The sequence below is a fragment of the Manis javanica genome, chromosome 1 (genome assembly GCF_040802235.1).
Source record: "Manis javanica isolate MJ-LG chromosome 1, MJ_LKY, whole genome shotgun sequence".
Classification (NCBI taxonomy): Eukaryota; Metazoa; Chordata; class Mammalia; order Pholidota; family Manidae; genus Manis; species Manis javanica.
The window spans coordinates 108,203,330-108,228,509 of NC_133156.1; the positions used below are offsets into that span (position 1 = coordinate 108,203,330).

A 25,180-nucleotide genomic window follows, 5' to 3' on the forward strand; every position below is an offset into this window, starting at 1 on the left:
GTCCCCCCGGGCCACAGCTTTGGTATGTTACACTGTTCTGTGAGGTCTGCTCTTTTCTCCAGGTGTATGCAGTCTGGTACAGTCCTCTTTCCTGTTGCTCTCTCAGGATTAATTGCAGCAGCTATATTTTCTTATTGTATATGGTTTTAGGAGGAATCCTCAGTCTGTTCTCTCATGCCGCCATCTTTAATCCTCTCTGTGCTCACTTTTATGAACCTAAGTATGCTCTAAAAAATGAAGTCTATTTTGAAAAAAATGTGTGTGTGTATATTCTGCTAGTTTAGAATAATTAAGTCTCATTAAAGTATGCTTTATTATTATTCTCTCCATCTTAAAGGAAATAGAATTCTAAAGTATTTAAGTGGACAGATCAATATTTTATGCCTTTTTCTTTTAAATTGATAGGCTTATATTGTATATTCTATGGATTTTGACAAGTATATAATGACATATATCCACCAGTGTGTTATCATACAGAATAGTTTCACTGACCTAAAAATGCCCTGTGCCCTGACTTTTTATCCCTTTCTGCCTCTCCCCTACCCCAATCACTAGCTTTTTACTGTTTCTATACTTTAGCCATTTCAGAATGTCATGTAGTTGGAATCATACAGTATGTAGTTTTTTCAGATTGCCTTCTTTGATTTAGCAATTTGCATTTAAGGCATGTCTAGGTCTTTTCATGGCTTGATAGCTCATTTTTCTTTATCATAATTCTTTTTATTCCATTGTATGGATTTGCGGTTTGTTTATCCATTCACCTATTGAAGGACATCTTTGTTGCTTTCAATTTCTTACAATTAAGATTAAGCTGCTTAAACATCCGCATGGAAGTTTTTGTGTAGATGTAAGTTTTTCAACACCTTTGATAAATACCAATGAGGACAGTTGCTGGATCATGTGGTGAGAGTACATGTGGTTTTGTAAGAACTTCCAAACTGTCTTCCAAAGTGATAATACCATTTTGCATTCCTATCAGCAATGAATGAGAGTTCCTGTGGCTTCATCCTTGCTACCGTTGGTGATGTCAGTGTTACAGTATAGTGGTATCTTGTTTTAATTTGCATTTCCCTGATGACATATGATACGGAGCATCTTTTTATACATTTATTTTCCATCTATGTATCTTCTTTGGTGAGGAGTCTTTTAAGGTCTTTAACCAGTTTTTTTTAATCCAGTGGTTTGTTTTCTTACTGATGAGTTTTAAGTGTTTGTTGGATCACAGTCCTTTGTCAGTAAGTGTTTTGGAAATATTTTCTTTCAGTCTGTGTCCTCTCTTTTCATTCCCTTAAAAGTGCCATCAGCAAAGTAAAAGTGTTTAATTTTAATGAAGTCCAATTTACCAATTTTTCTTTCAGATTGTGCTTTTAGTGTTGTATCTAAAAAGTCATCTACATCCCCAAAGTTATCCAATCTTTCTCTCCTGTGTTATCTTTTAAGAACTTTAGGTTTGTGTTCTATATTTAGATCTATATTCCATTTTAAGTTAATTTTTGTGAAAGGTATAAGATACTCTTTTTTTCTTTTTGCATGTAGATGTCCTGTTGTCTTTGTACCATTTATTGAAAAGACAACCTTTCTCTATTGAATTGCCCTTACTCCTTTAGTCAAAGATTAATTGATCTATTTTTGGGGGTCTATTTCTGGGTTCTTAGTTCTGTTCCAGTAGTCTCTTTGTCTATTTTCTTCACCAGTATCACATTGTCTTGATTACTACAGCTATAGTAAATCTTGACGTCAGGTAGTGTTAGTCCTCCTCCTTTGTTCTTCTCCTTCAACATTGTGTTGTCTTTTCTGTTTTTTTGTGATTTATTTTGCCTTTCCCTATAAACTTTAGAATTAGTTTATCAATGTTTACTAAAAAATTTGCTGAGATTTTGATTGGGATTGCACTGAATCTGTAGATCAAGTTGTGAAGAACTGACCTCTTGACAATAATGAGTCTTCCTGTCTATGAATGTGGACCATCTCTCTGTTTATTTAGATCTTCTTTGATTTCTTTATTCAGAGCTTTGCATTTTTCCTCATATAGGGCTTGCACATATTTTGTTAGATTTATACCCAAGTATTTCATTTTTAGGGGTGCTAATGTAAATGTGTATCTTTATATTATACAACCTTGCTACAATCACTCATTCGTTCCAAGAGGGGATTTTTTTTTGTGATTCTGTGGGATTTTCTCTGTAGATAATCAGGTCATCTGTGAACAAAGACAGTCTTATTTTTTCATTTTCACTCTGTGTATCTTTCATTTCTTTTTCATGCCTTATTGCATTAGCTAGACCTTCTAATATGATGTTGAATAATTCCATACTTTTTTGTTCTGTATGAAAACCTGATGTTTTTTCAAAGATGAGAGGTGTTTATAATTTAGTGAATAGATAAAAACATTTTAAAAGATTCTAGGTTGCCCTTTTAAGTACAAATAAAACATCAGTTTTGTAATGACTTATGAAATTTATCAATTTACTCCATAAATCATTCATTTTCCAGACATTATTTTAAATACAAGGTATCTATTATATTTCTCTGCAAAGATTTCTAGTTATGATGTTTATGAGAAGTGTATAAGTTATTTCTTGGTTTTAAAAGTTTGCCCCTTATATTGTATTATGAACTTATGTTACATAATGTTTGCTAATCAGAATAGAGATAATGAAATTGCTTTATTGGGTACAGATTAAGCAGTAGAGAAAGTGTTTATTGGATAGGGATACAGAAATTTTTTCTGTACATCTGAACTCATGCCTGTACTTGTATATAATTTGAGAAGGCCTAGTCTAGATGTGGAGCCAAGTTAATGAGGCTAATTTTTATTAATGTTGTTACTCTTACCAAACTCTGTTGAAGCTAAGAACCCAGTGCGTGTTGGAGAAAAAATCCTGCCCTTAGGTAGCAAATCACCATTAATTTCAGAGGCAGTAGAGTGCTGATCCCTCTTCCAAAGGTTCTTAATCTCTCTTTGATCATGGAACGCTGTGATGATCTGATGAAGCTGCAGCCCTTCTTTCCAGAAAAGTGTACCTGCATGCAACTTCGGGAATTAGGAGATCCCACTGAAGCCCATTCACAGAACCCTCAGGGTTAAAAAGGACAGCTGCTGGAGTCAGAATCACAGTGAGAGGCAGTGCAGTGAAGGATGCCAGTGTTTTAGGATTTTCAGTAAAGGTGAAAGATAGTTTCTGGATATATATTTATTTTATAAATTAATATATTGTGATTTAAATAAACTTGGTGATTTTGAAGGTAGCCTCATCAAATAGTGTAAATATAAAGGCATTTCACTAATATTCAGAATTTCATAATTGGAATATAGAAAACAATACTCAGTGGTGTAAAAAAAAAAAGGTTAATAAAAAGTGAGTTGCCTTTGTTGGTTTGTTTTTAAAATCCAACTTTTTTTGTTAGGTGAGAACTAGAACAGTTGCTGAGTGTGTAGCATTTTACTATATGTGGAAGAAATCTGAACGTTATGATTACTTTGCTCAACAGACAAGATTTGGAAAGAAACGATATAACCATCACCCTGGAGTTACGTAAGTACTATGGGCTTGACTTTAGGGACTTTTGTTTTTAACTGTGATATGCAGTCATAAAGTTACTGGGGTGTGTTTTTCAGGGACTATATGGATCGTTTGGTAGATGAAACAGAAGCTCTAGGTGGGACAGTAAATTCTTCAGCCTTAACTTCTAACCGACCTGAGCCTATTCCAGATCAACAGCTGAACATTCTTAACTCTTTCACTGCCAGTGACTTGACAGGTAAAGTGAACATCTTTTTGCATTCTTTAGTTTGTGTCCTCTTTGTTTCATGATGTAGGACCACTTACCTAAACCATTTTCTGTTTCTTTCTAGCTTTGACCAACAGTGTAGCAACTGTCTGCAACCCCACAGATGTGACTTGTTTGGGTGATGGCTTTCCTCCACTGGGCAGTGCACCCCGTGGACAAGTAAATCATGTGCCTGTTGTAACGGAGGAGTTGCTCACCTTGCCTAGCAATGGGGAAAGTGATTGTTTTAATTTATTTGAGACTGGATTTTATCACTCGGAGCTAAACCCTATGAACATGTGCAGTGAAGAGTCAGAAAGACCAGCAAAGAGATTAAAAATGGGCATTGCTGTTCCTGAATCCTTTATGAATGAGGTTTCTGTAAATAATTTGGGTGTGGACTTTGAAAATCACACACATCACATCACCAGTGCCAAAATGGCTGTCTCTGTGGCTGACTTTGGCAGTCTTTCTGCCAGTGAGACCAATGGTTTCATCAGTGCCCACGCTCTGCATCAGCATGCTGCCCTTCACTCTGAGTGACGCAAGTGAAGGGCCCAGAAACAGCGGGTGTGCAGTACCAGTAAACTTGAGGAACGTGTCAGGTTTGCTTAGTCTTTCACTGGAAGTTTGAACCTTTTTCGCTATGACATCAGTGATGTCAGTATATATAGAACTATATCTTGATTTATCAAGAGTATTTTTCATTTTTCAATCCATAAATGTGGAAATGAACTATGATAGCAGAGTTGGGAACTAAGATTGAACTCTGTGGTGCAGCTTTAAGCTCTGCTTATCTCTTCCTCATCCCTCAATACCTCTTCCCCACTCCCTTCTTTTTCTATTCTTTTCTGTTCCCTACTGCCCTCACTCCCAGTTTTAAAACCTGTAGACAGAGGCCACCAGCTCAAAACCAGCACAGATGTCCTGAACTGAATGGAGTGGCTTCTTTTCATGTAAATTCCTTTTGCCGTAATGGATGCAGTGGAATAACAATGTTTACAGGTACCGATCCTGATCCCTGCTCAATGTAGCATTTTTTGGTTTTATTTTCTTAATTAATAAAAGCAGGGGTAGGTTTCTTTAAACTGCACAAACATGCAAGGATTTTTTAAAAATGGAAATTTCTCTCATGTTATTCAACTAGAGCACTTCAGTTTACAAAACAGCAAGTCCATCTTTATGGAAGCCAGCCCGAGGAACTGCGTGCGAACTATGAAGACGCTTGCTTGGATCCCATTTCAAAATTCTAGACCAGGACTACCTTACACAGAATCAGTCATTTTACTGTCAGAAGATTTCTTTGTAATTTCACTAATTGGCTAAAAATTTTGGTGTTTGAAAATGTGGTATTCCAGCGGGGTTTTGTCCACCGTTGTCAAGATTGTAATTGTAAAAATCATACTGGTCACTGATAATTTAGTTTATCTTGAGGCAGTTGACTTTCAGGGCACAGTCTAAAAGCCTGGGATGTTGCCACTCTATGGTTTACATTTGGGGACACCTCTTAAGTTGTTTGTAGCACTGCAGTTCAAAGTGTTAACATTTAGGAGGGACTTCTAGATTTTACATATAATGCAGTAGAACCTTGAAGTATATTTAAATTTTTTTGTTTAGTGTGAACAGTAGCAAGAAAAATGCAGGTTCCTATCTGAAATAGAATGGTATGATACCACTTTAAGTTTTAAAAAGTAATAGATGTTCAGATGCACCTCAAACTCAGTTTTATATTATTCCAAACATAATTAATGAAAAGCCATTTTCATGAACTTTGGCCATTTTTGCTCTTTGGGCATTCATCATTAAGTTAAAAGGTGAATTCAAACAATATATAATATAGTATTAGGATGTAATAAGCTTTGCTTTTATAGTTCAGTTAAAATACAGAACTTTTTTTGCACCATCTTAATTAAAAATTGTAATTTCTACTAGTTGTCTTGCTTTGCAGAAAACTTAAATGTGTGGCTGCATTGCTGATATTTGTAAGTATAAGTTGCTTCAAGGTTTGCTGATGAGTAGATAGGTTGTAGTGACCTTAGTAGTGATGGAAAGGGAGGGTATTTATTATACAAACTGTGAACTGCAATGACATCCTTAGTTTTGGATGATTGTTTTCTTATTTTTCTTTGCAGCGTTTTGATGAAGATTGCTTTGAAGTGTTTACGCAGTAGCACATTTACTATAAAATTTAGCACAGTGGACAAAAGTAGTTAAATTAATAACTTAAAGTCAGTCTCTAATTTATACACCTGAAGTCTATCATTCCTGTATGCACACAGTAAATAATGGGTAGCCTGGGCTCTATGTTGCTTTCAGATATTTATATCCAAGTTGTCAGCCTCTTATGCTGTGGTGTGCTAAACTTTGAACTTTATGTCTTTTGTTAAAAATCAATACACCTTTTATAATTTAGTAAGTTACTGGCCATAATCTTCCATTGTAACTTTAATTATCACTCTGGGTTTACAGTGGCTGGTCTGTATAAAATAATTCACACAAAGATGACTGAATGCTAATACCAGTTGCACTTAAATGAACATGCCCATTCTCCATAGCTGATGCAGTAATTTGTTCAGTTTATCTATGCATTGCTGGGATCTTGATATAAGATGGAAACAGTGTTTCTTATCTAAATTTTGATTATCAGCAAGTTGAATGGACACTTTAGTTATTTAAAGATTTTTTGACCAAAATCCAGAAACTGATATGAGAGAAAAATAAATACCAGTTAGCTTAATAGATTTTTAATGCCAATCTGATTGTAGCCTCTTAAAGAGTGCTAACTAGCTGGTAACGTTTACTTTTAATTCCTTGTTAAAATGAGGCAATAATTTGCAAGATTTTTGTATATATATGTAAATTAATTCTTATCTTTTTAGATCTAATTCAGTATTTTCTGACTGCTTTTGCCATGTATAATAACCATTTTTGTGCATGCTTGGTGTGACATTCATAAATTGTACCACTATGACTTTATTCATGTAAAATAACTATTTATTGAATTTTCTTTTAATACTGGATTTACTGGTTTTTTTTCTGTTTGAGCATCTTAACAGAATTTGTTACTGTTTATTAGAAGAATTGCATTTGAGAGCATGAAAACAACTGATTTGCAGTCATATGATGCAACAATAATGCATTCATTATCAAGTGTTAAGCACAATTCTTATAACAAACTGTGATAAATTCTTCGTTTTTTTCCCTTTCTGCGCATTATTTTTGAATGAACAAACCAAAAACTCATGGTGAGCAGTTGCAGTGTTGGCTGATGTAGCTTCTGTGTACGGGGAGTTGGAGGAGGACAGCGGATTCATTTAGAAGTGTAACTGGTGCTGTGATGATAGCAATACTTTACTTTTGTTGGTTGTACTTCATCTTTTTTGTGCTAGCTTTTTAAATGTTGAGTTTTCCTCTTGTCATGGTCAACTGCTGAATTTACTTGAAGGATGTAGAATACTGTTTAAACAATACTAAAGTGTATTCAATTAGGTCAAAGAATTGTGCAATTATTTTCTTTTTAATTCTTAAATTGAGGATCATAAATATTTGAGATCAGATTTGTAGAGCATAGTGATCTATTTAATTTAACCAAAGTCTCTAGTGAATATTTCAACTTTGAATGTAATTAATGAATAAACCTGACCACCAAGGAGATTGTTTGCCCAGAGTTTTCAAAGCACATTGTCTAGAAATGGGAATTGAAATAATTTATAAAAATATGGACATTACTATGTTTTTTAAAAAGTTCTTAATTTTTTCACTAAAAGGAGGAAACTATTAGTTTTATTGTTAAATATGGTAGATATTAAAATTCCTCTTAGATGACAGTGATTCCGATTGTCCCAGTTTGAAATAAATACCGTATGAGATTAATTAGTGACAATCAGAACAAGTTTTAGTATCAGATGTTCAAGAGGAAGTTGCTATTGTTGCATTGATTTTAATATTTGTACATAAACACTGATTTTTTTGAGCATTATTTTGTATTTGTTGTACTTTAATACCTGGTGTACAGTTCCAGAAATAAAAATCTGGAAATCTTTTTTTTTTCCTTGGTTCGTGTGAGTATTTGCCACAAATCAATTTTTATTTAATGAATTTTAAGTTGTAACACATGGGTAGATAATTTGACCACTGTTAAATTGGTTTTAGATCTACTAAATAAGATACTTGATCATTGAGTAATATTGTTGGTAGATAAATTTTCTTCAAATCTTCTATAATAAACTGCCATCTGTAATAAAATTCTAGCCATCCCAAAGTAAGGATTATACTTTATCTCAGGAAATATTTTTTGAATGTCCATTAGATTTCAAGTACTGTTCTAGGTAATTATGTCTTTTAGGAAGACATGATGCCTGACATTTAATCAAATACTATTATTTGATAGAATATGCTTATGGTAAACTAATGTTTCCTATCTGTAATAATCATAGTTATTGATTATTACATAGTTAAGATTCCAGAAATATCTTCCCTGAGCTTCTGTCTTTTGAAGTTTAAGATCTCGTCTTAGCCCGATTTCATGTTTGTTCCCATATTTCATTTGCTCTGGTCAGAACTTCCTCTGTAGTTCCATTCTCAGTATGCAGTGATCAGATTGCACATAATGTCCAGATTTTGTACAAGAATAAGAGGGTAAAATGGAAGCAAACACCTTGACTACTGTGCTTTGGTTCCTTGTCTGAAACTACATTCCTTCATTCACAGACACCAAAGAGCTTTAATGTGCAGGACTCCAGTGGACACATAGATGTAAGTGTCTTCAAAGTGGGGACAAGCACCAGTGTTCTGAATACAGCCAAGAGTGTGGCCCAAGTGCCATCTGAGAGCTACCTGGTGTTCCATGCTTTTGGGGAGGGAGGAGAGCCTTGTGGGAGCAGAATAATTTGCACCTCTTGGGATTTCTAGACTATCCATTTTGGCTATCATTTCCATTGGTATGCTTTTTGTACCTGCTGCTTGTCTACTTCTCAAAGGCTTCATGACATCTGTAAATTGGGCATTTCATTATATACACTTTAATTTTAATTTAAACTCACTCCCTGAGACATAGCACTGTTTACCATACCCTTTCCAGGTAAGTGATCCTTACTCTCAGGTCCATGTCGGAAGGGGTTCTCTAACAAAACAGTGCCCGGGGCACTGCATTGTGGTCCTTGGCTAGGAATGCTCCATGTTTTTCTAGGTTTAATTCTCTAGTGACATTCTCTTCAGAGACATACTCTGTTGTGTACCTCAATTTTGAGATGACTTTTTACAGAGGTAAATAAAATACTACCACTAAATTGTTTTCTGGTTTAGAATTCATATAAGCATTTCATAAGCATGTCAGAAATCAGCTATTTATAAATAAAAAAAACTAAGAAAAATAGGTTCTTTTTAAAAATACCAGTTTTATTATAAAGAAAAATCCTTCACCTCTCTGATGCAGACTAAGTCTTGATACTATGCAAGTTTTATACTCCCACTGTGAGCATTTTATGAGAGAAAGAATCACGTTTTATTCTTTCAGTCTCCAAGGAGCCTTCACATTGTAGGTATTGTCTAAATGTTTGATGACCTACATTACTCTTAAGCTTATGGTGACTTTCCCAACTTTTAAAATATTTAAAACAAAAATGAAAAGAATGGTATAAAGAACAGCCAGCTTGAACAATTAACATTTTACCATATTTGATCTCTTTCTATACAATATGCATTTTTTCTAAACTATTTTAAAAATGTTATTGACATTGCAAAACTTCAGTCATAAGTACTTCAGCCCACCTAATATGTCCATAGGAGCTAGTTTCTCTATTTTTCACATGAAGTTCTGGGTGACAGGATCTTCTCGATCAAGTAGGTTGGCTTTCTTACAAGATGAACCCCTCTGGTTTCTCTGGATCAGACAAATGAGGTTGAGGAAGGAATCAGATGCTCCCATGGATGTAACATGTATGTAAACATGATACATGTTATAGGGAAAAAGAAAGGAAATGGAATGGCAAGTGTGAGCAGTGAGAGTTGGAGACTAAATTTCAATTGGGTGGTTAGGCAAGGTGATGGAGGGAATGAGCCATGTGGTTATCTGGGGAAAGATCTTAGCAGGCAGAGAGAACTAGTGAAAAAGCCCTAAGTGGGGTGTGCCCAGTAGGCTCCAGGAGTGGCAAGGAGGCAGGTGTGGTTGGGGTGGAGTGAGCAGATGAGATCAGAGGTAATGAGCAGCCAGATCATATATGTGAAGGATTTCAGCATGTACTCCACTACAGAGGGAGTAATCCGAGGGTCTTGAGTAGAGGTGGGGTCAAGATCTGACTTAACGTATCAAGGAGTCACTCTTGGTGATCTATTCTGTAAAACTGGCAGGAATAGAAATAGGGAAGGCAATTAGGAGCCTACTGAAATTAAAACTAAGTGAAAAGCTGTTGGTGTAGCAGTGAAGGTGGCCAGAATCTGGTTATACAGGCTCCATGTTAGAATTTGAGGTGCCCTGTTAATAACATCTTCCTCTTCATCTAAGTTTGGAACTGAGAATTGGAGTCAGGTTTATGGAGATCAAAGTAACTTATTACTAATGAAACTCTGGAGAAGGTGGCTTCAGAGCTGTGGCCAGGTCAGCTCAGTAATATTGCACTTCTGAACTAGACTAAACTTGGTCACTGGCTGGGCCAATTTTAAGGCTGCTCTCTGCACAAGGCATAGGGGATGTATTCTCTGCTGGCAGAGTCCATAGGTGCAGGGTCTGGACCACGGGTACCTAGTTCTTCTCCAAAGATAGTTTCAGAAAATCACTCTCTTCAATGGGTGGAGAGAGAGATGAGGAGTACTAGTAATGGAAGCCCTCCACGTGGTAACATGAGAAATTGGGGAATAGGTGTTCCTCCAAGCACTACTATCTTTTAACTATATTTCTATGCCAAAACCATCTTTTTCATATTCTCTTTTAGTGTTTTAAAGTGTGTGTGTGTAAATGTTCAAGTAAAGGAAAATAGTATAATATGACCCCCTTCAACTACCCCTTATTCAGCTAAAACAATCTTTAAATTACACACACACACACCTATAAACCCATGACAACACGACAAATATGTTTGGCTTTATTTTGTAAAAATAAAGTTTATAAGGTCTATGTACATCAACAGTATAAGAATTGCTGATGACTTAGCTAAATTTTACAAACCACTACATAGAGGTACACAAACTAAACAAAAAATTGAAATTATAAGTTCAGGCAGTAGGTTTAATAACTTCTGTGTAGGTAAAAACCAATTAAAACGAACTGTACAATAAATTGGAAATTAATGAAGCAAATAGCTTTTATCATGGAATTGGCACAAAAATATTAACAATAAAAACAAAAAAATTCCCACTCCAATTAAGTCTTGAAGTATTTGTTCTACAGGTGGAACTCAGAAAAAATGATTTAAAAAAATATTTAGAATTAATGGCTGAGTGGAAAACCTAACTTGTAATTCAGAGTTAGCTGACAATTGTATAGTAGTTTGAAAAAAGCTCTTCTCCTTGTTCAATGTCCCTGAGTGCGACAAGAACAACACATCGAAGTGCGCTGAAAACAAAAATACACAAAATCAGAAGTATACAAGCTCATATTTTTAATACAACCAATATGGGTTTTATAGATGTAAGCTTATTTAGATTCTTTACTATCACTTATTTATACATTTGATTTCCATAAGGAATCCGTTCTTATCCTTGATGGAGGTATTTTGAAGTAGAGTTTGTCTATATTATTTAAAAAGACCACAAATCAATAAGTTTATACAACTGACCATCTCTTCTGAACATGTTTTCTGTGTTCACACCCTAAAACTGGTATCACAAAAGGCACTTAAAATGACTTTTTAAAATTAATTTGTACCTTTATATTCTACAAAACTGGAAACATTACTTAAAATTGGAATTTTAAAAAATACTTTTTATGGACACAAGACATATGTACCTTTCAATGTTCCTACTCATTTAACTTTTTCTGTACTTGTTGAACAGTAACGACATTATGTCCCAAGAGTATATGGCTAAAAAAAACCTAATTGCTAAAGAAAGAAACAGACATATATAGATAGAAAAGTTATCAAGTTATAAATACAGGGAATAGTCTAAGTTTTAAATATCATTTATCTTAAAAGGTAAATTTAATAGGAGCCATACAAATTAAACTTGCTAGCACCTGGCAGCTCAGTGAAATGATATAAAAATTCTATCTTCCCATAGCATTATTGATGAGAAAAAACTCTACAGAATTATTTATACTTAGAAATAGTTACACGAACATCCTCAGACTTTCCACTTAATGAACAGAAAAAAAATTACATTAAAAATATGTATCTTCTGAGCATTTCCCTTTTTTTCAATATTAAGTTTTCAAACCTAATAGTGAAATGGGCTAAAGAAATAATAGGTTAGGGGAGGGATTAAAGATGGTGGTGTGAGAGGTGAGACCGAGACCTCCTCCTAAAACCACATATAATACGAAAATATAATTAATACAACTAATCCTGAAAGAGAACAGGAAAGAAGGCTGTGCCAGACTACATAAACCTGGAGGAAAGAACAGACATCATGGAACAGGGATGGCAACTTAAACGATCTTCAGGTGCTCCATCCCCCTGGCTGGCTATGGAGCTCCAAGGGCCCCACCATGATACACAGCCTGCTGCGCCTTCTTCCTCCTGGCTAACCTGCACCTGCCTCGCAAACAGCAGCTCCTGCCCTGGCATCAGGCCAGCCAGAGAGAAGCCCCGTTTACAGCAGCTACAAACACAAAGCATAGAGGCTTATACCTGTGTGTTCAGCCCACTGGTTCTGGCAGTGGAGATAGGCATAGCAGCCGGGAAGCAGGAAAAAGCTCTTTCCTCCCCCCCAGGCAATAGCACCACTCCCCTGCAACCCCCGACATCGCTCCAGAGGCTGAGCAGCTCCAGAAAAGTAGACCTTCTGGGCACTAGAGGATGCCACATACAAATATGAAACATCAAAGGAACCTGGTTCAAAGCAAAATCTCAACACTAGAAAAAGGATCGAGTGAACTGAACTAATATATCTTCCTGAGATTTCAAAATGAAAGTCATAAACATTCTCCTGGAGGTACAGAAAAATATTCAAAAACTCAGGAACGAATTTAGGATGGAGCTGCAATCACTGAGGCACACAATGAAGGGTATTAAAAGCAGATTAGATATGGCAGAGGAGAAGATAAATAGAGACTAGGGAAGAGGAATACAAAGAAACTGAGGCACAGAGAGAAAAAAGGATCTCCAAAAATGAAAGAATATTGAGAGAACTGTGTGACCAATCCAAGTGGAACAATATTTGTATTATAAGAGTATCAGAAGAAGAAAAGAGAGAAAAAGGGATAGAAAGTTTCTTAGAGGAAGTAATTCTGAAAACTTCCCCAATCTAGGGAAGGAGAGAGTCTCTCAGGCCATGGAGATCCATAGATCTCCCAACACAAGGGACCTAAGGAGGACAACACCAAGACATACAGTAATTAAAATGGTAAAGATCAATGACAAGGACAGACTTAAAAGCAGCCAGAGAGAGAACTAAGATCAAATACAAAGGAAAGCCATCAGGCTATCATCAGACTTCTCAGCAGAAACCTTACATGCCAGAAGGGAGTAGCATGATATATTTAATGCAATGAAGCAGCAGGGCCTCGAACCAAGAATACTCTATCCGGCAAGATTGTCATTTAAATTTGAAGGAGGGATTAAACAATTTCCAGGTAAGCAAAAGCTGAGAGAATTTACCTCCCAAATACCATCTCTACAGTGTATTTTGGAGGGGATGCTATAGATGGAAGTGTTCCTAAGGTTTAATAGCTGTCACCAGAGGTAATAAAAAAGGGATAGACAAAGGGTATAGAATATGATACCTAACATATAAAGAATGGAGGAAGAAGAAAAGGGAAAAAAAACCTTTAGATTGTGTTTGTAATAGCACACTAAGTGAGTTAAGATAGACTCTTAGATAGTAAGGAAGTTATCCTTGAACCTTTGGTAACCACAAATCTAAAGCCTGCAATGGCAATAAGTACATTACTATCGATAATCACCCTAAATGTAAATGGTCTGAATGCACTAATCAAAAGACACAGAGTCACTGAATGGATAAAAAAACAAGACCCATCTATATGCTCCCTACAAGAGACTCACTTTAAACCCAAAGACATACACAGACTAAAAGAGAAGGGATGGAAAAAGATATTTCATGCAACTAACAGGGACAAAAAGCTGGTGTTGCAGTACTTGTATCAGACAAAACAGACTTCAAAACAAAGAAAGTCACAAGAGACAAAGAAGGACATTACATAATGATAAAGGGGTCAATCCAAGAAGAGGATGTAACCATTATAAATATCTATGCACCTAACACAGGAGGATCTACATATGTGAAACAAATACAGAATTAAAAGGGGAAACAGAATGCAATGCATTTATTCTAGGACACTTCAACACTCCACTCACTCCAAAGGACAGACCAACCAGACAGAAAGTAAGTAAGGAGACAGAGGCACTGAACAACACATTAGAGAAGATGGACCTAACAGATATCTACAGAACTCTACACCCAAAAGCTGCAGGATACACATTCTTCTCAAGTGCACATGGGACACTTTCAAGAACAGATCATATACTAGGACACAAAAAGAGCCTCAGTAAATTCAAAAAGATTGAAATTGTACCCACCAGCTTCTCAGACCACAAAGCTATGAAACTAGAAGTAAATTACGCAAAGAAAACAAAAAAGCCCATAAACACATGGAGGCTTAACAACATGCTCCTAAATAACCAATGGGTCAATGACAAATAAAAAACAGATCAAGCAATATATGGAGACAAATGACAACAGTAATTCAACACCACAAAATCTATGGGACGCAGCGAAGTCCGTGCTAAAAGGGAAGTATACTGTAATACAGGCCTACCTCAGGAAAGAAGAACAATGCTGTATGAACAATCTAAACACAATTAACAAAACTAGAAAAAGAAGAACAAATGAGGCCCAAAGTCAGTAGGAGGGACATAATAAAGATAAGAGCAGAAATAAATAAAATTGAGAAGAAGAAAACAATAGAAAGAATCAATGAAAGTAGGAGCTGGTTCTTCAAGAAAATAAACAAAATACATAAACCCCTAGCCAGACTTATAAAGAAAAAAAGAAAGTCTACACACATAAACAAAATCAAAAATGAGAAAGGAAAAATCACTACAGACATCACAGAAATACAAAGAATTATTAGAGAATATTATGAAAAACTATATACTAACAAACTAGAAGAAATGGACAACTTTCTAGAAAAATACAACCTTCCAAGGCTGACCAAGGAAGAAACAGAAAATCTGAACAGACCAACTAGCAATGAAATTGAACTGGTAATCAAAAAACTACCTAAGAACAAAAACCCCTGAACCACATGGCTTCACTTCTGAATTTTATCAAACATTTAGTGAAGACCTAGTACCCATTCTCCTTAAAGTTTTCCAAAAAGTAGAAGAAGAGGGAATACTTCCAAACTCACTCTATGAAGCCAGTATCACCCTAATCAAGAAAATTACAGACCAATATCCCTGATGAATATAGATGCAAAAAGACTCAACAAAGTATTAGCAAACTGAATTCAAAAATACATCAAAAAGATCATCCATCATGATCAAGTAGGATTTATTCCAGGGATGCAAAGATGGTACAATATTAGAAGATCCATCATCACCACCCACCACATCAACAAAAAGAAGGACAAAAACCACATGATCATTTCCATAGATGCTGAAAAATCATTTGACAAAATTCAACATCCATTCATGATAAAAACTCTCAGCAAAATGGATCTAGAGGGGAAGTATCTCAACATAATAAAGGCCATATATGACAAACCCACAGCCAACATCACACTTAACAGCAAGAATCTGAAAGCTTTTCCTTTAAGATCAGGAACAAGACAAGGATTTCCACTCTCTCCACTTTTATTCAACATAGTACTGGAGGTCCTAGCCACAGCAATCAGACAACACAAAGAAATAAAAGGCATCCAGATTGGTAAGGAAGAAGTTAAACTGTCACTGTTTGCATATGATATGATATTGTACATAAAAAACCCTAAAGGATCCACTCCAAAACTACTAGATCTAATATCTGATTCAATAACGTTGCAGGACACAAAATACACAGAAATCTGTTGCATTCCTATACACTAATGATGAACTAGCAGAAAGAGAAACAATTCCATTCACAATTGCATCAAAAAGAATAAAATACCTTGGAATAAACTTAATGAAGGAAGTGAAAGACCTATACACTGAAAACTATAAAACACATATGAGAGAAATTAAAGAAGATACCAATAAATGGAAACACATCCCATGCTCATGGATAGGAAGAATTAATATTGTCAAAATGGCCATACTGCCTAAAGCAATCTACAGATTCAATGCAATCCCTATCAAAATACCAACAGCATTCTTCAATGAATTGGAGAAAATCGTTCTAAAATTCATATGGAACCACAAAAGACTCTGAATAGCCAAAGCAATCCTGAGAAGGAAGAATAAAGCTGGGGGGATTATGCTCCCCAACTTCAAGCTCTACTACAAAGCCACAGTAATCACAATAATTTGGTACTGGCACAAGAACAGACCTATAGACTAATGGAACAGACTAGAGAGCCTACATATAAACCCAAGCATATATGATCAATTAATATATGATAAAGGAGGCATGGATATACAATGGGGAAACAGCCTCTTCAACAGCTGTTGTTGGCAAAACTGGGCAGCTACATGCAAGAGAATGAAACTGGGTTACTGTCTATCCCCATACACAAAAGTAAACTCGAAATGGATCAAAGACCTGAATGTAAGACATGAAATCTTAAAACTCTTGGAAGATAACATAGGCAAAAATCTCCTGAACATAAACATGAGCAACTGTTTTCTGAATGCATCTCCTCAAGCAAGGGAAACAAAAGCAAAAATGAACTCATGGGACTACGTCAAACTAAAAAGCTTCTGTACTGCAAAGGACACCACCAATAGAACAAAAAGGCATCCTACAGTATGGGAGAATATATTTGTAAATGACATATCTGACAAGGGGTTAACATCCAAAATATATAAGGAACTCACAAGCCTCAACACCCAAAAGTCAAATAACCCGATTGAGAATGGGTGGAGGATATGAGCAGAAAATTCTCCAAAGAAGAAATTCAGATGGCCAACAGTCACATGAAAAGATGCTCCACATCGCTAGTTATCAGAGAAATGCAAATTAAAACCACAATGAGATATTACCTCACACGAGTTAGGATGGCCAGTATCGTAAAGACTAAGAAAAACAAATGTTGGTGAAGATGCGGAGAAAGGGGAATCCTCCTACATTGCTGGTGGGAATGTAAGCTTGTTCAACCATTGTGGAAAGCAATATGGAGGTTCTTCAAAAAACTAAAAATAGAAATACCATTTGACCCAGAAATTCCACTCCTAGGAATTTACTCAAAGAAAACAAGATCCCAGATTCAAAAAGAGATAAGAACCCCTAGGTTTACTGCAGTACTATTTACAATAGCTAAGATATGAAAGTAACCTAAATGTCCATCAGTAGATGAATGGATAAAGAAGAGGTGGTACATATACACAATGGAATACTATTCAGCCATAAGAAAGAAACAAATCCTACCATTTGCAACAACATGGATGGAGCTGGAGGATATTATGCTCAGTGAAATAAGCCAGGCAGAGAAAGACAAGTACCAAATGATATCCCTCATTTGTGGAGTATAACAATGAAGCAAAATTGAAGGAACAAAACAGCAACAGACTCACAGACTCCAAGAAGGGACTAGCGGTTACAAAAGGGGAGAGGTCGGGGAGGGTGGTTGGGGAGGGAGGGAGAAGGGGTTCAGGGGTATTATGATTGGTACACATGGTGTAGTGGGGATCATGGGGAAGACAGTGTAGTACAGAGAAGGCAAATAGTGACTGTGTGGCATCTTACTACACTGATGGGCAGTGACTGCAATGGGGTATGGGGGGATACACGGTAACATGGGTGAATGTAGTAAGCACATGGTTTTTTCATGTGAAAGCTTCATAAGAGTGTATATCAATAATACCCTAACAAAAAATTTTTTAAAGAAAGAAATAATAGCATAATCTGGCCCCTTTCTTCAACTGGGTGCACTCATGTAAGGTAGAAAACATGATCCATAAAATGATTAAAATAAAAATGTATTTGAAGATTTTGTAAGTAGGGAAAACAACAGAATCACTTGAAAAAAACTTTAAGGTTATAAAGTACTACATAGAAAAAAATGGGTAATGAAAAGAAGATTGAACTAAGTTAATGGAAATTTTTAATTTTAAATAAGTATAGATTAATATTGAGGTGAGAAGAACATAAAAATCTAAGTTACAATTTTCTACCAAAAAAACCCTACTAAACCCAAATTTTACATAGCTTTTTCTTAGAAAAAATTTTTTTAAAGTACAGCATGAGACAGAAGATAGAAAAAGCTCTTCTAGAAGACTAACCTTTGTTTGTCACAGCTGTAGGCGATGTTTGGAAGATACTGCTTCAGTTCTAAAGGGAAAACTTCAGGCACATCAAATTCCTGATAACAGACATTAGCTGCTCTATCTAGGAACAAGTATAAACTTTTAGAAACATCCATTTTACAAGGTCATGGAAAACAATACTGAATTATGACACTTGATATTTGGTTTTATAAATTACCAGAACATGCTCAAATTAATAATCACTATTATATTTCAGGAACTGCTAGATACATACGGATATATGTATGTTTTATTATTTACTTTTTGAGGATCAGAAAACAGAGACTCAGTAAGGTTAAATGTTAAGAGTCAGGCTTCAAGTTCATGTTTTCCTAACACCAAAGCCTATGCTAAATGTAGCCAAATGATCAAACTAATGAAAGAGTCAAGCTCTAGAGAAGGTAAGTAACTCACAAATTTAGCCAAGGAAAGGGAATACCCGTCTAGCGATTAATCTATTAAGGCCATATTAAGGCACCGACAAAATAATCTATTGAAAACTATTGAAAAATGGTAAAATAGTATTGATCAAAAGGGAAGTTATCAACTGCCTTTATTTACTATGAAACCCAAACAAAAATAGTAAATGAAAGAATTCCAATTAATGTATATCACAATTTCCCCAAATTCTCTTTTTGATATCTGCCCTCAAAATGTTACATAAAGGCTTTGAATTGCTGAGATGTTAAACTCAACTACCTCTGGCTCTCAGTCACATGGCAAAGGAGAATTACCTCTGCTGTATTTATATCTTGTCTCACAGCCCCATAATGCCAACTTACCATTTGAACAATTGTTGACATACTGTCCTACAGCCAGTGGATTATGAATTTCTGATGTTAGCCATGTACTGTCACTCATTTTTAAAGGGCCAAGTTGATCCCTCCCATTGCAAGATCTGAAACAGGTGAAAGCATTAACTAAGGGATTGTAATTCAAAAATAAAAAATAAACCCTAGAACCAAACAACTGCAATTTCTCTGAAAAAACTTTTGTCTAATCAATACAGCAGCTTCCTAAATAGATTTTTATTTAAAGTACCAACGCTAGTGATAATAGTCATTGTGGTGTGGTTCTGTCTCTGATTATTAAATTGGAATATGGGCAATGACTTACCTGTACACAACTTTTGATATTCCTTTGTCATTTCCATCAATGAGTATCCCATCCAGGCATCTAAAAATAAATGGATTTCCAATGGACTGGAAAAAGATTGGCTCATACTTCTGATATACTGTACCTGTTATTCAAGACAAAGACATACTACAGCAACATGGAAAAATCACAAACATCATGATAAGGACCTTTCTCTGGGACATAAAGATAACCTGAAGGACTTGTTCTAAGTTCTCTACCTTTTTCTAATATTTCACCTCCAATCTAGACCATCACATTATCGTTTGCTGCTTCCCGCCTTTAGAGTGCCCAATAGCAGATGGAGCACAGAACTAACTTGTCCATAGAGCCAAATAAAATATGACTATTTTGGTTAAGAAAAATGAGACCACCACATCTTAGACTCAGTTTTACAAAGCTGTATGTGTTCTTTTTTTAATAAGTAGAGCATGAGCTGAAGTCAATTAAAGAGTCTTTTAAAAAATGTATTTTGTTGATAACCATGATATAACATGGACATATGTGAGAATAGATGAGTATGACATTCAGGTTGTTTGCCCTTTCCCTGGCAATGGAGGAAAGGAGAAAAGTAAATGTTTACTCAGTCTTCTTGTGTTCCAGGCATGTTGATCTATTATTTTAGTATTAATTTGTTGCTGGCTTGTTCTGCTTAGCTTTTGCAGTTAGGTAAGTTGTGTAGGAAGAAACTGATTCCCTTGCTTAGGGATGTAAAATTTGAAAATAGCAGAATGACTGTTAAAACACAGATCTGACTTAAATATTCACACACATTTTTCCACTACATCAAAATATAATGTTAGTTTAACAAACAACATATTCTACTGAGCATTCTAGTCAATGATCCTTTGCAAAGAAGCTGCTTTACTTTCCAAGTGTAGAAATGGCAAGTTGTTCTTTATTCAGGGATTTATGGGTTTAAATTCTTTTACTTTTTAACCTATACCTTTAGTTATTATCTAAGCCAAACTGGTTAATTCTCTAGTGCTTTCTAAGTAATTGGTCTTATCAAAGTTGGCTATACTATATTCTGTTAAATTTAAACACTGACTAGAAAAATTTCCTTAAAAAAACAATTTCTCACAACATACACTCCAGGATACTTTCTAACACATAAGATAATTTACAAAACAGCTGATTTCCAAATCAGGCTTTTAAAAAATCTACGGAAATCTGAGTTCTGATTCAACTCCTTACTCTAAGAATTACATAGCTTGGTATTTGTTGAACTTATATTTATCTGTATATAAGAAATATTGCTGGCGAAAATTAGGCTTGGGGTGGATTAATGATTGTGCATTGAGCATTGACCCCCCTATACAGAATTTTATTGTGGTTAACAACCATTTGATCAATAAATATGAGAGATGCCCTCACAAAAAAAAAAAAAAAAAAAAGTACACAATTCCAATTGTAAAATAAATAAGTAACCGGGATGTAATGTATAGCATAAGGAATATGGTCAAAATATTGTAACAACTTGGTATGGTGATAGCTGGTACCTAGAATTATCATGTATATAAATGTTAAATCACTGTGTTGTACACCTGAAACTAATATAATACTGTGTGTCAACTACCCTTCAATAAAAAATATTTATCTAAAAAAAAAAAAAGAAAGAAATATTGGCAAACTACTAATTATGCCATTACCAGGATACATAGATACAACCGTGCCTTTTGGTGCCAATCCTTTAGTAATGAAGACACCTCTTCCAGCAGAAATCAATGAGCTAGTTGCTCGGGCAACACTGAAGCCCAGTGTCTTATAAAGAATTTCTTCTGGTTTAAAGATATTTTGCTGTTGATGTCTATATTCAAGCAGTTCCACCCTTGGACGTTGAACTGAAAGTAGGTCTTGATATTTTGATTTAACAGGTTCTGGAAGCATAGTCAAGAGGTCTGATTGTTTATTTAAATCATTTATGAATAGAGACTGGAAAACTTTCAGCAATGTTCCTAGGACATCTTCATCTGAGATAACTTTGTCTTTGGATTCTTCTGGAACATATCGGAGGGTCCTGAAAATGGGAAAAGTTTCTATTCACCACCCTTTAATTGATAAAAGCCAGACAATCTTGATACCTTCCGGGATGCAGGCCTTAATGAAGATTATTCTCATGTGTCTGAAGGGCATTAAACCAAGAAATTTGGAGAAGAGTTGTTTGGGGGTAGATTTAGTTACCTAACTCCCAAGAATACCTACCAACAAGTTAACAATAGCCAATATTTATGAAAGGCCGGATCTATATACCAAATGCTGTTGGGTGCTTATATTCATTATCTCATTTTTGCAGACAAGGAAACTGAGGTTTTGAGATGTTATGGAACTTGCCCAAAGTCCTAAGGCTGGTTAAGTGGGGGTGCCAGAAGCAGAAACAGAGCTCTTTTCCCCACTATACCTACAGTCATTATGTTAATTGTATCACGTGAGACTCCTCCTATTCCAATGGTTCTTTTTACAGGCGGGTGTTTCAAAGGCAAATTTAAGTCAACATAACACTTTTGTCACCTTCTCTCCCAGCAGTACTTCTTTAATGACGGTATCATTTTTATTTCCACAATGGCATTGTTTTTACTTCTGTACAAAAAGGAAGCAATTCCCGCCTCACAGTTCTATATAATGATGCATCTGATTCCACATCTCTATAGCATGAAACTTTGGGAAAGTTTTGTGGCTGTTAACTGGCCTTCAACGAAGCTAGTGCGCCTATTTAAGAGAACATTACGTGCACTTCCTGCAGATCAGTAGCGTGTCACTTACTAAAGCCGTCAATACGGCTGTTTCACGGCCACCAACTCAGCTGGATCCCTTTCTTCAGACATTAAAGCAAGCCCTTATTTTAAGCCCAACACTGACTTTCTTTTAGTGGTTTTTGCTCGTTTTTATAGTTCAGCTACTCCAAGCTGCTACGCTCACAGCCAGGTTGTCTTGCATTCGCCACGTAAATACTACAGAGCTGTGAAATAAATCTCGGCTTGGCTTTTCTAAGAAATTTCAAGCTTCTAATTCTTCCTTGGCTGCGAAAAAGGCCACAAACCCTCACGCTGTACGAGTTTTCTTCTTTTTCAGAAGTTACTGTTTTTTGCCCAGACACAGGCACCCCAGCCGGTGGGGACCGCAGGAAAAACCCAGCGGCCCTGGCCGCGGGAGAATGCCGCTCGCAGACCTAGGCGCGCGGGGTGCGATGGGAAACTGGTCTCAGGCCCCGCCCACCTAAAGCCCCGAGTCCTCTTCAGGCCTCCGCCTTCCTCGGACACCGTCAGCCTCAGCCTCGTCCACCTCTGACTCCGCCCACTCAGGTCCCGCCCGCTTCGGGCCCCTCGGCCGTCTGAAGTTACGTCTGCATGCGGCTCCGCACGCCTAGGACTCCGCCCACCTCGGGGTCCACGCCTCAGGCTAGGGGCGGCGGGGCGCTACAGGGCTGAGGGAAGGCGCCCCCTGTCCAGCCGCTTCGCTCTCTCACCTTGGGTTATGGCTTAGGTTCAGCGCGATCCAAGGTACAAAGCGGTACTTGTAACGGCGCCACCGCTGCCACAGGCCCTGCAGCAGACGATCCGGCATGGCTGTCCCGGGGCGCCGTAACGAGCTCCGGGCGGGAGAGGCGGGTCGCGGGCTCGGGCCCACCCCCGCCTGGGGAGGAGCGGAGGCTGCACCACCCCGCCTCTACTCAGTCTCCGCCTCCTCGGCCTACTCCAGTAGCGCTGCGCTTGGATGGCCCTGGTACCCAGTCGCTCTTGTCGCCGGTGGCCTCCGAGCCTGCCCGTTATTGACCCCAGCCTGCTGAATCAGAGGTGCGTAGAGCTGAAGGAGGCTCGCCTATTCCATTTTTATTTTTCTATTCGCTCGTGTATATAGACACATGCACGCACACACTTAGGACGAGTTTAGACGAGGCTTAGTTTCAGTGGGGACGAACTCCAAGAATCCCTCAACCATCTTCAAATCAACAAGTGTTTATTAAGAAATAAATGTGTTGGTGCCATTTCCTCAGGCCAGAAGTTTGCTTTCCTGTTTTTTGCCTGAGAGTGAGAGTGAATTCTAACCAAAAGTCGAAAATGAACTGAGAAATTTAAGGCAAAACCAAGAGAAAATTCTGGCAAAAGCAAGTGGCCTTAGGACTAATTTGTTCTATTCCAGAAAGGAATAAAAGGAAAGAGAATATCTACTAAGGTCTCTATTTCACACCAATATCGTATAGGATGTTGGTAAACTTTAGCAGCTCTGCCATCAGGTACTGTGTTCTCAAACTATTCCAAAAGAAAAAAAAAACTGAAGAGAAAGGAATGCTTCTGAATTCCTTCTAAATGGCCAGTGCTACCCTGATTCAAAACCACCCAAAGATACCAAAAAAAGAAAATTACCGATATCCCTGATGAACATAGAGGCAAAAATCCTCAACAAAATATTAGCAAACTGAATTTAAAAATCCATTCAAAGGATCATTCACCGTGACCAAGTGGGACTTATTTCAGCGATACATGGATGGTTCATTACCTGCAAATCAATCAAAAGGATATTCCATATTAACAAAAGGATGAAACCAGTCCATTTTATACTTCATCTTTTTCTCTTTTGTGTAGTTGCTTCCCTTCTATATTTTCTGAATTAAATGATTCTTTGATTACTATTCTCCAAATATGGATCATTTTCCTAAATTTTGTATCTGATTAAGCTTTCCTGGTGTCCACTATACCTTCTACCCTGTTGGTCTGCTCAGCTTAATTGTGCAGTTACGGAGGCGGATCAGGCCTCTGTAACTGCCAGGAAGCACATTCACTTGGTGAAATCAGGTGCAGGAGGTACACCAGCTCTCCCAGAAAGCAGAAACCAAGTTGAATGGTCCAGTTTCATTCTTTTGAATGTAGTTGCCCAGGTTTCCCAGCATCATTTACTGGGGAGACTGTCTTTTCCCAGTTGTATATTCTAGCTTTTTTGTTGAAGATTGAGTATAGACTATATAAGTATGGGTTTATTTCCTCTCTATTCTATTCCATTGATCTTTGTGTCTGTTTCTCTGACACTACCATACTGTTTTGATTACTGTAGCTTTGTAAAGTAGTTTGAAATCAGGGAGCATGAAATCTTCAGCTCTATTCTTTCTTAGGATTTCTTTGGCTATTTGGAGTCCTCTGTGGTTCCACAAAATGTTTTGCATTGTTTGTTCTTCTGTGAAAAGTACCATTAGTATTTTGATAAGGATTGCATTAAATCTGTAGATTGCTTTGGTAGTGTGGACATTTTAACAATATTAGTTCTTCCAATCCATAGGCGTGGAATATCTTTCCATTTATTTGTGTTGTCTTCAACTTATTTCATCAATATCTTTTAGTTTTCATTGTACAGGTCTTTCACCTCCTTGGTTAAATTTTTTCCTAGGTAATTTATTCTTTTTGTGTAGTTGTCAATGTGATAGTTTTCTTAATTTCTCCTACTGATAGTTCATTATTAGTGTATAGAAATGTGGAGATTCATGTATATTAATTTTGTATCCAGCCACTTTACTAAATTCATTTATTCTAATAGTTTTTTGATGGAGTCCAGGATTTTCTGTGTATAGTATCATGTCATCTGCAAATAGTGACAGTTTTACTTCTTTTCCAGCTTGGACATTCTTTATTTCTTTTCTTCTCTGATTGCTGTGGCTAAGACTTCCAATACTATGTTGAAATAAAAGTGTGAGAGTGGGCATCCTTGTCTAGTTCCTGATCTTAGAGGAA

The 25,180-nt window shown here is 36.6% G+C and overlaps 2 protein-coding genes and 1 long non-coding RNA gene across 9 annotated transcripts in view; 2 read left to right on the forward strand and 1 right to left on the reverse strand.

Annotated features, from left to right (window-relative positions):
* MIER3 (MIER family member 3) overlaps positions 1-7,818 on the forward strand; it is a 45,618-nt gene extending 37,800 nt beyond the window's left edge. For 4 of the 5 annotated variants that reach the window (XM_037022324.2, XM_037022325.2, XM_073236115.1 and 1 more), the window contains 3 exons: positions 3,409-3,536; positions 3,620-3,762; positions 3,857-7,818. In XM_037022324.2, coding sequence (XP_036878219.1) covers positions 3,409-3,536; positions 3,620-3,762; positions 3,857-4,314 — 729 coding nt within the window. In that variant the 3' untranslated portion in view covers positions 4,315-7,818. The remainder of the gene's footprint in view (positions 1-3,408; positions 3,537-3,619; positions 3,763-3,856) is intronic. The other variant, XR_005062376.2, reaches the window with a different exon arrangement.
* Positions 7,819-10,828: 3,010 nt separating this feature from the next.
* SETD9 (SET domain containing 9) lies at positions 10,829-23,151 on the reverse strand. Of its 2 annotated transcripts, none has more exons than XM_037022307.2 (6): positions 22,927-23,151; positions 21,137-21,480; positions 19,443-19,566; positions 19,109-19,224; positions 18,303-18,408; positions 10,829-11,320 (listed from the first exon to the last, which is right to left on the reverse strand). In XM_037022307.2, the coding sequence occupies exons 1-6, from the start codon at positions 23,022-23,024 to the stop codon at positions 11,233-11,235; spliced, it is 876 nt and encodes a 291-aa protein (XP_036878202.1). In that variant the 5' UTR covers positions 23,025-23,151; the 3' UTR covers positions 10,829-11,232. The 2 variants fall into 2 exon arrangements, with proteins under 2 accessions (XP_036878202.1, XP_036878201.1); XM_037022306.2 differs by having other exon boundaries at positions 21,113-21,480; positions 22,927-23,149.
* Positions 23,134-25,180, forward strand: part of LOC118973140 (uncharacterized) — an 84,468-nt gene continuing 82,421 nt past the window's right edge. For both annotated transcript variants that reach the window (XR_005062374.2, XR_012130961.1), the window contains exon 1: positions 23,134-23,254. This is a non-coding gene — a long non-coding RNA (uncharacterized lncRNA). The remainder of the gene's footprint in view (positions 23,255-25,180) is intronic.

What these genes read in the sequence shown, in the direction of transcription:
- SETD9 (XM_037022306.2), bottom strand. Translation starts at nt 23,024, where the DNA reads ATGCCGGATCGTCTGCTGCAGGGCCTGTGGCAGCGGTGGCGCCGTTAC. An exon ending in GGTTGTATCTATGTATCCTG is followed by an intron (nt 19,567 to 21,112) that starts GTAATGGCATAA and finishes CTTGAATAACAG; the next exon opens with GTACAGTATATCAGAAGTAT. An exon ending in TGTCAACAATTGTTCAAATG is followed by an intron (nt 18,409 to 19,108) that starts GTAAGTTGGCAT and finishes ACTTGTTCCTAG; the next exon opens with ATAGAGCAGCTAATGTCTGT.